Here is a 15,659-nt window from a genome sequence, read left to right on the forward strand (position 1 = left end):
ACTCAATTTGTTTTTGAAAGGCTCCTAAAAGCATGAAATTGAAAGAAAATTTTGCTGCACTTTTATTTTATTTTTTTTGTGTGGAGACTCTTTCATGGTTTTGGGCTTATACTACCCACACTCCACTGTACGATTTACTCTGTATGTTAAACTAACCTAAGCACACCACCCAAGGGCATTGCTCTTTATTTGACCGACACATTTCCTTTGATCTGTGATTTATCGTCATTTTCTTTCCAGAATGCGTGTTTAGTCGTGGCCTGAGTATGCCCAGGCTAGTACCTGCACACAGAGATCTTGCACACTGAGTATGAGAGTATGTCAGCGGGTTCTCTAGTGTAGGCATCTGCTGTTGGCTCTAAATTTCCTCAAATAGCAGATTTCTGCAGCTGTTAGTGGCACTCGTACAATGTAGTGATGCTTTAGTGTTATATGGTACATTCCTGCTCCTAAATAGTGTCTTTTTCATCGCCACTATGACGTACAAAGAACATAACATGATTTTAAAGAGTGTGTTGATGGTGTTTTAGCCCATGGCTTGCAATTACTTTATAGGCTGAAAATGACAGAGTAGAGTCTATGCGCTGAATCACAGCCACTGTAACAGTGTTTTGTGGTTTATTTCAGTTCTAATTCAGACTTCAGACAGAACGAAAACAACATTAAATCATATAATTTCTTATGCGTAACGCAACATGGTCCATTATATGTTCTACTTCCACACCATACTGCTGGTGATCTGCTTTTTTAAATTCCAAACTCCTATGAATTATTTGGATTCAGCCTTCAGAAACATCAAAAATTGCAGCTGGTAGCTGGATGGAAGTGTACGTTGAATGTAAAGAACTGATTTTGTGCTCCTCATGCAAAAGAATCCAATTCTCTTAGGACTCGATATTTTATTCCACTGTAGACCAGATAGCTGTTGTTTTAGAAACTAGCAGCTAAGTACATGAAAAACATGGTTTAAATGCAAAAGGTTTTTAAAGCAAGACACCTTGGTTCCTGTTCAATTCGCTTCCCTCTGACTGACACACAAAGTGAAAACAATTAGTGTCTAATATAGCATCCGCCACGCATCGGTGTCCCACGAGTCAACACCTTGGTTTCATTCATGCCACCATCCTGACAGTTCAAAACCCTAAAACCAAAATGCCTGGGATAATATACAATAAACGTCGTCTTGCAGAAATAATAATTGTATTGCATCAGAAACCTAGTGCCTCTGAACCTTTGATGTGCCCTCACGTTAGCGTGTATGGATGAAACTTCAATGCAGAAGCATCATTAGAGATGTCCTCCAGTGCTACAGTGCCCTCTGCTGTTCACTGTGCAACACCTGCAGGGGACTGCCAAATATAGTAACCAGTGTCGGAGTTATTAATATTAATGAATAATAAAAAATTCATTAAAACGGAACAATAACAGGACTATATGTTGGTAATATAACTTCCTGATTTGAAGATTCAGATTAAAATGCTTTAGGCAGGTGCTTGGTATAACGACAAGACTGCCCAATAAACCTTAGAACAACAGTAGTCTAGCCAATAAAAGAAAGCAATATGTCTTCATATGCTTATGATTCTACAATTATTTGCCAGGCTTTTGTCAAAGAAACAAAACATAATAGTCTGCGCACTGATAAGGCATTAGGCGCAACAAGGGTACATGTCATGATTTTGAATAAATAACTTTAATGAGAGTAAAGCAAAGTAAACACATAAAAAAAATGCACAAAACCAACTAAAATAGAGAACAGTATGCTTGTTAAAAACTAAAACAGCAGATGATCAGAACAGCATATATTCCATATGTAACCATGTAATGATTACTGCCGCTCAAATGAACGTTTTAGATGAAAGCTCACCCACATCTTTGACTCAGTGAACATGATGAAATAAAATGAAAAATCATCATGTCTAAAGTGCCCATTGTTACATAAAACAGACCAACTATAAAGTGCATGATTTAAAAATGCAGAGGGAAAAACTTCTCAGAGGGAGGGGGGAAGATTATGACCTTTCATAGCTATTCAGACCATATACGCTGATGTCATTGACATATATAACGGTTTGATTCCAGTCATGGTAATACATCCAAAAAATGTATACACTTCACCCGAAAACACAAGGCAGTGGCTCCTATATATTGCACCTATGATAAATTTTAAAAGCCTTTGTTAATTTATTATTTAGTATTTTTGCAACCTCTGACCTCTAGTAACAAAATGACACAACTAACACAACACACTTTAACGAATCAATCAGAGTAGCCATAATAACCAAATACCATATTCTGTGAGTGAATTTCCAAATTTATGCAGTGTCTGCTTAAGTCGTTTGAACTGTAATATATAGAGTGTGCAGTGCATTCAGTGAAAGACACCCTTCAGTGAACAATTAAAGCATCTTTTTAAATATTATTTTATCTGATTAACAATAGAAAACCACTGCCCTGCAGAGGTCATATATTTCTGTTTAATTTATTTTAGGTATTTATTTATTTATTTATTAAAAATCTGTCACTCGGCATAAATCTGCATCTCGGGTCTGAGCTCTGTCTGATGAAAACCTTTGTGGCCCACAGCTGTGGAATACAGTCTGTTGTTATGAAGTGGCATGCAGCCGTAGTTTGGGAAAACACCCGAACTAGCTCGGCTGGCCTTAGGGACTTTCGGATGCATGGATACATAGCTTTCGGAATAGTCTGAGCGAGATGGCACATACATACTACGAGTTCTTGTCCTGCTTTGGGAGGAGAACGACAGTCTGTGATCCCGCTCCAGAGTCATTTTCGTTTGACCAGATGGATGGCGTGTTTTGACACTCTGCGATCTCTTAGACCTTTGAGGGTCCCTGCTTATTGCATGAATGTAATGGTAGTCTTCTTTAGAGTTGCTGAGAGTCTTATACATCAGCCTGTCTTGGTTGCGGTTTGCAGCACTGAAACTATCGCTGGACCCGGAGTGTTTGAAGTCAGGGCAGCTATATTCCTTATGTAGGGTCAGGTTGCGTGGCAGTGCTGCGGACTCGAGCCTGTGTTGAGGATAGTTGTGCATGGATCGACTCTGCTTCATTATAAAAGCCGATTTGGCTCCCTGCCCACCACCATGCCTGTCTGACTTTGAGGGTACAGGCATATCAGGCTCAGAAAGTGGGTGCTCTGGGGAGTAATGTGACACCATGGTCACCCTGTACTTCCCATCAGCCCCTTCAGTTGAAATCAGCATCTCCTTTCCAGAGTTTGACCTGCTCCTAGTGTGCATCGTTTCTTGGCACTGGTGGTCGCCTCTTACAAGATGGGGCTGGGACACAACTGGACCCAACAGCCTTTCTTTGGCTGCGTTTTCCTGCCTAATGGACTGAATGAAATGTCGATCAGATAAACCAGAATTAAAAGCCTCGTAGAGAGAAGGGTTCTTCATTCTTGGCTGGAGACCGGCATCTCTGGTCATGAAATCGGACTCGTTGTTCACCGGGAGGTTGCGTAGAGGCTTGTGGTAGTTCTCAGTACTACCCATCACCTTTGATGAGCGAGAAGGCAGTTTGCTGAGCGTGTAAGAGAGAGTGTATCCATGACTGTTCTCTCTGTATTGATTGTATCGAGCCTCTGAATAGGGGCTGTACCTGTACCGAACCTTCCCATCTTCAAAGTAAGGTCGCACTTGCTGGATGTCCGTTGGCGGTGGTTTTTGGTAAGGCTTGCTCTGACTGCCTTGACGCTGGAGGAAGAAAAACTTGTCCTCTGGTGGAGTATGCACTGAACGCACCCTGCGAATAGTGGGGTAGACGGAGGCTCCATCCAATGGCGGATACCTTGGTCCTCCATGTTTATAGAGGCCAACTGAGGAGTAGTCTTCCCGTTGACCCTTATATTTAATAGACTGGTGCAGGGATCGTGGCGCAAAGGTATTGCAGTAGTTTCTTGAGAGAACTCTGGGATGGGGACGCCCATCGTCAGGCTGATAATAATGGGTGCTTTGCCCAACTGGACTTGACCACTGTTGGGAATAATCGGACCTTTGGTCTCTGGGTTTGTACTGATACACCACACTCGCTGGAGTACTTGAAGCTTGTGGAAGAACTTCGTGCACAGAGGCAGGCATGGACGTTTCCGCCAATATGGCTCGAAAGTTGGCAGCATTAGCAGCCTGCTTGTTATGCAGCGCTTCAATGGCTGAATGACTATCCAAGGAAGAGAATCTCTCTGAAGGAGTTGGCTGTAAACTTCCACGTACCTCCATCTCTGCATCAAAGCTTGATCCACCTCCATCTGTACCAACTCCAACATGGCGGATGTTATCTCTCATCGTTGTGTGGCTCTCCGAAGCCCGCTGAATCTCTGGATCTCTGCGAGGAGAGAAATCCTGAGAGGGCACATGGGTGCGCTGGCCACCAGCTGGTGCATCACAGCCATCAGAGAAGCTGAGTCCGCTCTCACTGCCATGGCAGGCACAGGTGCTGCGTAGGCTGCCTGCATCGGTGTGGCTCTCAGTAGACATGGTGCTTGACGGATCTGGGAAGATCCTGCTAGACACATAGCGTACCTCTCTATCAGAGGACGTCTGTAGAGGAGGAGGAAATTGAAGTGTGAAGAGTGGGTTCTGATGATGAACTGGAGAAATAGGTGTGGGAGGTTCAGAGCTCCCACGTTTGCTGAGTCGAGTGGCCTGTTGGGCAGATTCAGCTAGCGCTAGAGCTAGCATACGAGCAGCACTCTTTACCGCAGGCTGGGGAGTTATGAGAGACACAGACCTCACCAACCCAGGCGTGCATTCAAATGTCACCGCACCTAGATGAAGAAAAACAAACCAAAATACTTTTAAACAGAGGACCACAGAGCTAAAATACTTAAAAACTTAAAAGCATGGTTAAAATGCTAGCTTGGTTAACTTTCTGGCTTTTTCTTACAAATGTCCTCTGCTAAATACCCTATTCCAACATATTCCTTCAGGTAAAATACTAGCTTAGCTAACATTGTTAGTTTTATCTCATTAGCATTAGTCGCTGTCTCTATCACAGCATATTCCTTTAGGGAAAATGCTAGCTCTGCTAACATTAGCTGCGTTTCCATACCCTTCAAATTGCGCAAACTGAAATTGCGAATTGAAAATATGCCTAATGGAAACAACAATTTTGCAAAAACTCCCATATATCACAAAAAAGTTTTTGCGGTCACATGAGGTGGTTTTTCAGGCAATTCGAAAAAGGAATATATCGCAAACCTGGCGTAGGTAAAAGTCACAGGATCATTCTTTAATGTACTATAACCTGCAAGAAACACCTCATATGTGGCTGCTCTCAAGTATAAAGGACTTTCCTTGCCATTAATGGATAACCCCTTATTTACATTACACACGTCTGTGGTGCATTACGGCACCGACACAGCCACTCTACCAGCTGCGCCACGGCACGTTTCAGTGGCTGAAAGATACGTAAACCTACCAACATCTGTCACCATGACTTATCGCGAGAGCAAAAAAAATTGCAATATTGTAATAGATTACAGATTTGTGCAAAACTTTTGCGATATTTTAATGGAAATATATTGTTAGAAATGTTTGCAAGAGAAAACATTCTAACAAGGGTATTCATACCCTTAAGCTGGTTCTGGGGGGGAAGTTTTGATTTTGTTTTGTTAAACTAATATAACAAATAGTAAAACATTGTGAAAAATATATGGGCTGTAAAAATATTTGAAGCTCTTAAACATTTATTATCTTTTGTAATTAACAGCTTAACACATTCAGTTAATGTTTTAAAGAGAGTAAACAAAATAATGAGTGTAAGTGTTGAGTTTGGCATTTTTTGTGGGTGACGCTTTTAGTGGAACATATGTTCCTTTATATAAATATATTCATAATTTCATTACATGCATGAATACAAGAATGGTGCTGACCTGAGTCTGCTCTTCTGTGCTCCTTGACATCTGTGGATCTACTTTCTGCTTTGCAAAAGCTTGCAGAACGCTGATGGCCTTCACCACCTTTTGTGGACACACTCGGCTTTTTCACGAGGGACATAATGTCAGAAGGGCAGGACACAGTACTATTCTTTGCCACTGAGCTCTTTGCAGTGCTCTCATGGCCAGTCTTAGATGTGCCCAGTTCCAGATTATTTGAGGTGACTGGCACTTCAGAGGGTTTGTGATTTGCATCTTCAGAGCGCAGTGGGATAAGATCAGGTGGCTGGGACGGACTTGTGACTTTGTCTGAAGTCTCTGACTCTGTATGGCTGCTTCTGGCCTTCTTGCGACTGCCTCTTTTCTTAGTTTCAGGTACAGTGGGACCAACCAGCTGTGTGGACTGAAAGGCCAAAGGATCTATGTCTAAGGAGGCTATGCCTATAAACTCAGCATCTGCTGTAGGGTGGGGTGGAGATATAAGAACTGGCACACAAGAGGAAGAGGAAACAGTGTCCTTCTTGTTGTCTTTGAGACTGGAGCGAGAGTCTCCAGTCAATCTGCTGTCCAGCAGCTCCTCATTGAAGGAGATTGATAAAGCATCACTGGTGGAGAGCGGTCGACGTGGACGATATATATTTGATCCACCTGAGACAAAACATCAGAGATCAGCCTATGGATGAGTAACAACTGTAAAACAGCTTGTATTAAAATTGTATGAAAGGTTCTGTGACGTTGCCCTTTCTCCTAAACCACACATAACAATAGCATGTCAGCAAAAACCAGAGACACATTAAATCACAGAAACAGATGTGATATCTCAGGAAGCATACTTCAGTGTTATGTGACAGTAGAGAGTGGTATTTTAAAAAAAACAACCCTATAACACATTTAAGTATGGAAATGGGAAAAAAGCGAAACATGATTTTTACCCTCAAAGTTATGTGAAGAGGACAGAGATTCTTCACTTTTAGCAGATCGTAGTGTTCCATTGTCTCCTCTTCCACCTATCAAGTAAGCCAGAGTTTAACTACTTTTTTTGGGGTAATTACCATATTGACCCGAATATAAGACAATGTTTTTTTTCTTGGAAATACATCTGAAAAAACACGGTCGTCTTATATTCAGGGTCTAGAGACTTTGACATGTCAATAATACACCCACAACAATAGGTGGCACTAAATACACGTAAAACGAGTGTGTCATGAAATATGTAATGTAATGTTTGTTGTAAAGATCGCGAGTGAAAACAAAAGAAAAAGAAAAGCTTACAGCTACACCAGTCATGACTGTCATGTTAGGCTGATGGGACCAAACTTCCTCTGTAAGTGATTTTTAACGTAAGACAGTACCCAGATTTGAAGACTACAATAAGATTTCACTTCTACTGTTAATAAAAGTTTGGTAGGCTACTATGGGATAGATAGCCTAAATGTCCTAATTCAGATGGGCTATTTACCATACTTCCAAAACAAAAATTAAAATAGGAAAAATATGCAATATGAAAATAATTTAAGACAAAATGTGTTTCACTGAGAGAAAATTGGTTTTCAAAAAGCCTTTTTCCAAAAGGTACATTTGGAAATAGGGGGGTCGTCTTATATTCGGGTTAATACGGTAATACTTTTATTAAGCAAGGATGCATTAAGGTCATCAAAAGTGACAGTAAAAACTTTTATATTCCTACAAAAGATTTCTATTTAAAATAAAATTATGTTCTTTTGAACTTCCTATTCATCAAAGAATCAGGAAAAAAATATATTTTATAATATTAGGGATATTTCACCCAAAAATGAAAACTCTGTCATTAATTACTCACCCTCATGTCGTTCCAAACCCATAAGACCTTTGTTCATCTTCGGAACACAAATTAAGATATTTTTGATTGAACCCCTGATGTCACATGTCCTTACTACTGTACGTTTCTGGGCCTTGAACATTTCAATTACACTGCTGTCTATGGAGGGTCAGAAAGTTCTCGGATTTCATCCAAAATATCTTAATTTGTGTTCCAAAGATGAACAGTCTTATGGGTTTGGAACGACATGAGGGTAAGTAATTAAAGACAGAATTTTAATTTTTGGGTGAACTATCCCTTTAACCAGAACAACTGTTTTCAACATGGAAAATGAGAAATGTTAATTGAGGACCAAATCAGCAAATTAGAATGATTTCTGAAGGATCACGTGACACTGAATACCAGAGTAATGATGCTGAAAATTCGACTTTTCCATCACTGGAATAAATTATATTTCACATTATTATACAATTATAAAAAAACAGTTCTTTCTAATGAACAGTTCCATAATTGCTTTTGAGCATTGCGTATAGTGTGAATATCATGACTAAAATGCCCTCTAGGTTAGGCAGCTCACTAGGATTTGTAACAAATACAGGTTGATATTAAATGGAGAGTTGAAGCTGTACCTGGAAGGGGAGCGGTTTTCATCTCATTGGGCTCACTGGGATGACGGTGCAGTTTGGGCTTGGCAGTAGCAGAGGACTTTCCCATATTAAAGAAGGAAAACAAGTTTCCCACAGGAGACTTCTTCGCCTTGGTTGAGCCTTTTTTCCTACATTTACCAGCAACAGTAACCGGTTACTACTTCACATCTGCATTTTTTCGAAATGATGAAAATATCACAATACTAAAACCAGTACAAACTGACAGACCTCTCAGAAGGGAAGTCGATGACAGTGTGGAACTTGCCCTGCAGGGCTGCAGGCCCCTCTCCCACATCAATATACTTGCTGTCCGGAGACACAGGAGAGATGAGCTGAGCTTGAGTCCGGGCCTGGGCTTCCTCTAGAGAAAGCAGCTTGGTGGATGGAGGGCTCACCAGTAGAGACTTGGGTCGAGCTAAAGTAGTGTGGCCTGTGGATTCAGGTTAGAGTTATGAGCTCATTTAAGATCCTCATTAGTAGATTCTCATCTAAAAATCAATTCTGGTAAGAGTAGAATTGCAGAGGCTCATTTCTCACCTGTGCTGTGGCGGATCAGAGTGCTGAGTTTGGGACTGAAAAGAACATCGACGTGATTAAGGATGAACTCCACAACAACCGACTGAACACGCACTTCCATGAAAGCAGAGGTGCCGCTGAAACACGCCGACTCAATCTGTTTAGACCTGCAACAATTGAGGAACAAGGAATGAATGCAACATTTTTGACACAAATCGCATCTTTACAGACAAATTTACCAAAACAAAGTTACCTGAGAAGATTTGGAGCCCAGACAATTGCAAGATTTTTGCAGTGCATGTTGGTGACGGCACTATATGTTCCCATACGGGATAAATGTCTCATGAGGAACTCAAGACTCCTGGAAACAAAGCATAAAAACAAAGTTTTCCATTACTATCATTATGTATTAAAGGCACAGTTCACCCAAAGATAAAAACTGTCATCTTTTACTTTCCCTCATGTCGTTCTAAATCTTTACGACTGTATTTATTTTGTGGAAGAACATTTTTGTCCAAAACAACCACTGGTTTCCACTGACTTTGTGTGAACAAAAAAATATCGTTCTTCAAAATCGTTCCGCAAAAAAAAAATGAAAGTCAAACAGGTTTGAAATAAAATGAGTAAGTTAATGATGACAGAACTTCCATTTTTGATTAAACTATCACTTTAAATCTAAACAGAAACACATATTCATATTTACATTATTTTTCACATATTAACCCAACACCAAGAGCACAAAAGAATGATGTAATCATCTGATGAAGAGAAAACTACACTTCTCTTTTTCATCAGCAGAGGATGCTGTGCGCTCATCTAACCTGTAGTGTGGTGGAGGCAGCTGCTGTATGACGTCATGGACTTTGACCAGCCTCTCCTCATCAGTGGCTGCTGATACAGCATCCTGTGAAAATATGCCAAAGCATCACCTCTGTGTTCCGATACTGGTACTACACAGTTACAGAACATTAGTGTGTCCGTGTAGAAGTGGTTCGATGCTTACTGAAAATTTCTCATATAGCTGGTAGGTCAGCAGTGGGTTGGGCAGCTCCCGGAAGTAGAGTTTGCACAGCGATCCCACTGAATGAATGTCCTGGACGTAGCTGTCCTTAGTGAGATCTGGAACATGCTCCGAGTCAAACTCGTGCCTATAGACACAAGAGGGTAATGCATTTTCTTTAGACTGATCATTTTATACCTATATTCGACTCAACAAATCCTGAAAAAGCCTAATAAATTATGGTATATTCGTGCGAGGCTCTTGTAGCTAATACCACTCTTTATACTTGGTTATATGGAAAGAAACTTTCCTTTTGATTGTCATTGTGTGTTGTACAGAATTTTGTGGTTTTATACAGCAGCAGATTTATTTAAACAAATCATGTTCTGAACGCCTACAACACTAAACTGATTGAGAACGAAGTAAATGAAAGTTAAATTATGGCCCCTAAAAAAAAACTTTGGCCCCAAGTTCATACATTACTATTCAAAAGTTGGGGGTTTAAAAGATTTTATTTCTTTCTTTTTTTATATATATACTATTATTCCACAAATATGACATTGACAGTAAGTTACAGTAAAGACGTTTATAATGTTTAAAAAATTATATTTCAAATAAATGCTGTTCTTTTCAACAGTCTATTGAAAAATTAAAAATATGCATCATAGTTTCCACAAAAATGTTAAGCATCTTCAAAACTGTTTTCAAAACTGATAATTATAAGAAATGTTTCTCGAGCAGCAAATCAGCATATTAGAATGATTTCTGAAGGATCATGTGACACTGAAGACTGGAGTAATCATGCTGAAATTTCTGCTGAATAAATTACATTTCAAAATATATTAAATCAGAAATTAGTTATTTTAAATTACAATAATATTTTCAATATTAAATATTTTCAAATAAATGCAGCCTTGGTGAACATAACACACTTGCACTTACTTATTATACCGACCCCAAACCTTTAAACAGTAGTGCATTTTAATTTCTATGAATTTTCCAGCCATGAAAAATAAATAAACCTCACCTCAGTTTCTGAATGTTAGATGAAATCCCAGATAAGCGGTAAATTCCGTCCACGACTCCATGTCTCTCAATGAACTCAGTGCAGCTTCTGATGACCTGTGGAACTGTTGGAGCAATACATTAAACCTGCACTTTAAATATGAATTACACAATTCAAATGAAATATTTAGATGCAATAAACATCCCCTTAATGTCTCTCTCTCTCCTCTCACCATCATGGCCCGAGTTAAGCAAATGCTCTCCAAGATCACAGCCGAACACTCTCTCTTTCAGGATACCTCGCTGTTTCAGCTTCTGCTTGGTGGGACGCGACTTCATGAACGTGCGCAGAAATGTGATCAGTTTTCCGTGCTTCTTAGACACTACAGAAAATGAAAATAACAAAACTTTTAAATCAATGCTGCCAGCTAGTAACAAACTGTACCTCTAAATATGCTAAGGCTGACTTAAAAATTCATTTGAAATTGAATAAATTATGTACCTATAACAGAAAACTGATATAGAGGAAAATTGTTTTTCTTCTGCCTTCAAATCTTAGTCTTAGTATTATAAAAAAAAAAAAAAAGTGTGTAATGTTTAAATACGGTTTATTTAATTACACTGATCACTTGATGAGTTAATAATATACCTTAATGAACTAATGAAATAATAATCAAGTGTCATCAATTTAATTGATGAAATATAGGGTGTTATAATTATACTATATTTTTACACTAAAATAAAAAAAATAAAAAGTGTGTACCTGGTTTGGCCAAAGAGTTGGTCACATTTGAAGGGATTTTCTCACTAATGAGTTCCACACATTCAGAAGGAAAAAATCCCACCTGTGAATAGAAAAATAACACACTGAATAAAAGTAAATGCTTCATAGCTCACTTCATTTCTACAAAAGGCAAAATTATCATAATTAGGCCAACTCTTTCAACAGTCTAAAATCTCTTAAAGACACAGCTGTGAATAAGTCTGTGAATCCCTCTGTACATAACATTTACAATCTAGTGCAGCACTACATGAATAGATTATAGTCCTCCATATCAGTAGCAATTACTTTACGACACATTTATCACCACTAAAATGCCTCCCTTGTCAGCAATAGAGAAAGATGACTAATGAATCGATGTTTTGACTCAGATGTGACATAAAAGCTGCAAAAACAAGTTTCGGATGTAAAGCAAACTGATGACAGTTTCCAACACATACAGGCTTTTTCATGAAACTTAAAATAAATAAAATAAAATATAAACACAGCATACTTGAAATCCATGTTTGCCCCTCCACCAGCCAGTGTCTTCTTTAGGAGGCATATCAATCACTGATACTATGTCTCCAACCTTTTGAAGAGAAATTATGCTTCAGTTACCAATACCAAATCCAAAAATACTATGCAACAAAATATATATATATATATATATATATATATATATATATATATATATAAATACCTCAAAAGAGAGTTCATCTGCTGCTTGGGCAATGTAGCGCTTTATGACATGGGCCGCAGCTACAGCAGGAACATTAATAGAGGATTCGTCATGAACCAGCAAGTGATTCCCTTTGTTATCAATCTAGGAGAGTGAAGAAGAATCAAATATATGAACACATGCATATAATCAGAAACCAAAAAAAAACATCACCTTATGTAATGACTTCATATTTCCTTTTACGATGACTCGAAAGGTGCAACATCAGTGTGAAACAAACAATATGCTGGGAAAGAGCAAGCTCGTGCGACTGAACACGTTGAGACAAGTAAAGTCAGGTGTCTCTTATCCTAGTTAATGACTAACTGCATATAAAAAAAACGGGTGTGAACTGTTGTTTTATACACTAAGTCTGAAGTCTGTCCTAAAATGGGATTGTGTTTTATGAGACATTGTGAGCAATTTACTGTTGTTAAAGCAAAGGTGTTAAACACACCTCTTTTGTTAAACACACCGTGCCACGGTCAATTCGCTGCCAATCGCGTCTATATTTAAGAGGCAGGATTTGGGCAGGCAGCCACAGGAAGCATTCAGGTGTAGTGTAGGTTAAAAATCAGGAGTGACATTAATACCTCCATCCATGTGAGTGCTGGCCCGCAGTTGATCTTGTTATCAGCGATGGCTGAGAGACGGGAAATGTACGCAGTAAGCATCTGGGAAAGGGTCTGTGGAGAAAGAACAGAAACCGAGCAAGGATAATAAACAAAGAGACAATTTTCAACACTCTCATTGTGCTCCCTTTTGAGATATAAGCCTTTGATCCAACACAATAGCTTGGTTCCAAAGCCTAGTGAGTGGCCTTGTTTTCTGCTATCTACAGCTATCTACTGTACCTTCTAAGGGGAAAAAAAATTGACCCTCAAAACACTGATTTAATATGATCTACATGGGCAGCAACATGATGTGACATAAATAGATCTCTGTACAGGAAGCATGTTTGAGTTTGACGTTAGCATGTTGCTAAGCTAACTATACAATACTCTATAGACCTTATGCAGCTCCACCACTTTTGTGTCATTGTTTTCTGTCTTCCAGTTTGTATTTCCATAGTGTGAAGGTAAGATTTTACAAATTTATGAATGAATTCCGTTCTACTACTATTTGTAACGACATCTTCAAACATTATGATGCTCGTGATAACTTTTGTGAACTCTTCAACAAGTAAATCCACTTAACCAGCTAACTACTAGAAATATATACAACTGCAATATAAACACAATATATACACAACACACAAATATTGCAGGAGCAGGGCTCCAGAAGTAAAAATCACATTGATTTTCTTCATAGGGAAAGTGATTTTTGACGAGAACCTTTTAAAGACAGACCTAATGTGAGCTATGAAGTTGTTAATCGATGGTATATGCTTTGTTGAAGCCATTGTTTCAATCATGTTTGACAGCGCATGGTGGAAAAACTACATTACCCATGATTCTGAAAAGAAATCTCCAACAATCACAGAATCTAAACAAGCAAATTGCACCAAGTGAACTCCCATGAAGTGTTGCAAATGATGTAATTGAGTACTACTTAATAGTTGTGTATATGCGCATGTTTTAATTTAAATCAAAGTTTGTGTTGTTGCAGTCATGGCTTTTAACTCTTTAACGAAGACTTTTTAAAATTTCCTGTGAGAAAAATACTTCCGGAACCACATGGTGGTTGGGCAGTGTTGTGCTCTATTGAGAAAATAGTGATTTTTTAATTAGACTGTTATTAACAATAACAGTTTTAATTAGACTAACTTTAACAATATTTTTTCAGTACTGAATGAATTGCATAAGCATTTCCATTTCCAGCCACGATTTAAAATTTTCACTGCACTGGGACTGTCTTCACCAAGGATACATGTAGACAGTCAATATATGTGTTTGTGTGGTGAACCAACCTCGGGTTTGTCCTTCAGGTTGTCTAATCGGGGCAGCTCAGGAAGCTGAGAGAATCTTCTATCATAGATACAGAGGTGGAGATGCTTGTCAAGGACACGAAACTCTTTGTATGAACGCCTCACTGTCCACTTACGACCCTAAGATACATGAAAAGCAATAAGAGTGAATGTAGGAAGAACAGTCATTCTGAATAAAGAAGAGAGAGTTAGACCGACATAAATCTCCTTGAGAAAACATAGGAAATAGGTAACGATAGAAAAAAAGTGATCTTTTTTTAAATAATAATAATTTTTTTTAAATCATAATTAGGGGATACACCATACGGTTTTCAAATTTTGTGTCTACTTTTTTTTTTTAAGCAGTACAATAAGTTTGTCAACATTGATAATAGTAAGAAATGTTTCAGAAGCAGCAAATCAGCATATTAGAGTGATTTCTGAAGGATCATGTGACACTGAAGACTGAATTAAAGATGCTGAAAACTCCGCTCTGCCATCACTGAAATAAACTGCATTTAAAAAAATATTAAAATAGAAATTATTATTTAATTAGAAATATAAGAATATTCTGTTCTGTTAGGGAAAAGGGTATATTATTTGAAATAATTGTAATATTTGGATATGGATATGTCCACTGTAGTCTCAGTCAGCCTATAGCAGAATCATAAACTCTCTTTTGGTTCAGACATTTCTATTATTGCATGGTAGCATCATAACACCCAGTGTTAGGTTAAGGAGGCTGAATTCATAGCTTATATGTCTGTGGTTTGTAGATTTCATACAACTGTAAAACAAATGAGATTTGTTCCAGTGGTGGAACAAATAGTTCAGAAACAGCAGAGCGGGACTCTTCTAAATCTTTTCAGCTTTTACGCTTACCAACACAAAAACGGCCTTTGAATTCATATTTTTAGAAGTTCTGTGAACGAGTGGAAAACCATCCCAGAGCACCATTGTTTTAGTATGGTAAGAAATGCAGGACCAAGAGTATTTATATTTTCAGCTTTGTCTTCATCTTGGCCTCAAAATCCTCTTTTAAAAACCTGTCTTTGCCTAAACACGGACACATTCCATGTAACAGATAAATTGCTGTGCAAACTGCATGCGGTTGGCCGGCCTGTTTGATCTGAAGCTCTTAAAGGTCTTTTTATAACTTCACCATTTTTCCAAGGCTTAGCTTTTTCTCTGTTGCCATAACAAATCAGTGATCCTGGCATGATATTTCTTCTGCTCTGTCACACAGAAAGGGCTACAGTGGTTCTATGTGAAAATTTCTCTGTGAAACAAGCTTACCTGGCAACAGATCTGGACCAGATACACTGACTCCTTTGAGTCCAGGCCATTGTGTGTGAGGTCATTCTGATCCTCAGATAAAGACAGCTGTGCAGAGAGACACAGAGAG

At 38.7% G+C, this 15,659-nt stretch overlaps 1 protein-coding gene across 1 annotated transcript in view; it reads right to left on the minus strand.

Moving 5' to 3' along the window:
- Positions 1-583: 583 nt before the first annotated feature.
- The window catches only part of arhgap32a (Rho GTPase activating protein 32a), a 34,787-nt gene continuing 19,711 nt past the window's right edge, over positions 584-15,659 (minus strand). Inside the window, exons 5-21 of the mRNA XM_058745033.1 lie at positions 15,551-15,637; positions 14,258-14,395; positions 12,942-13,034; positions 12,331-12,453; positions 12,142-12,219; positions 11,631-11,712; positions 11,101-11,250; positions 10,890-10,992; positions 9,866-10,010; positions 9,684-9,766; positions 9,116-9,223; positions 8,884-9,029; positions 8,575-8,776; positions 8,329-8,474; positions 6,834-6,908; positions 5,899-6,549; positions 584-4,791 (exon numbers count right to left, since the gene is read on the minus strand). Of these exons, the coding sequence (XP_058601016.1) occupies positions 2,522-4,791; positions 5,899-6,549; positions 6,834-6,908; positions 8,329-8,474; positions 8,575-8,776; positions 8,884-9,029; positions 9,116-9,223; positions 9,684-9,766; positions 9,866-10,010; positions 10,890-10,992; positions 11,101-11,250; positions 11,631-11,712; positions 12,142-12,219; positions 12,331-12,453; positions 12,942-13,034; positions 14,258-14,395; positions 15,551-15,637 (4,680 nt within the window). The 3' untranslated portion in view covers positions 584-2,521. The remainder of the gene's footprint in view (positions 4,792-5,898; positions 6,550-6,833; positions 6,909-8,328; positions 8,475-8,574; positions 8,777-8,883; positions 9,030-9,115; positions 9,224-9,683; positions 9,767-9,865; positions 10,011-10,889; positions 10,993-11,100; positions 11,251-11,630; positions 11,713-12,141; positions 12,220-12,330; positions 12,454-12,941; positions 13,035-14,257; positions 14,396-15,550; positions 15,638-15,659) is intronic.

The sequence above is a fragment of the Onychostoma macrolepis genome, chromosome 15, assembly GCF_012432095.1.
Source record: "Onychostoma macrolepis isolate SWU-2019 chromosome 15, ASM1243209v1, whole genome shotgun sequence".
Classification (NCBI taxonomy): Eukaryota; Metazoa; Chordata; class Actinopteri; order Cypriniformes; family Cyprinidae; genus Onychostoma; species Onychostoma macrolepis.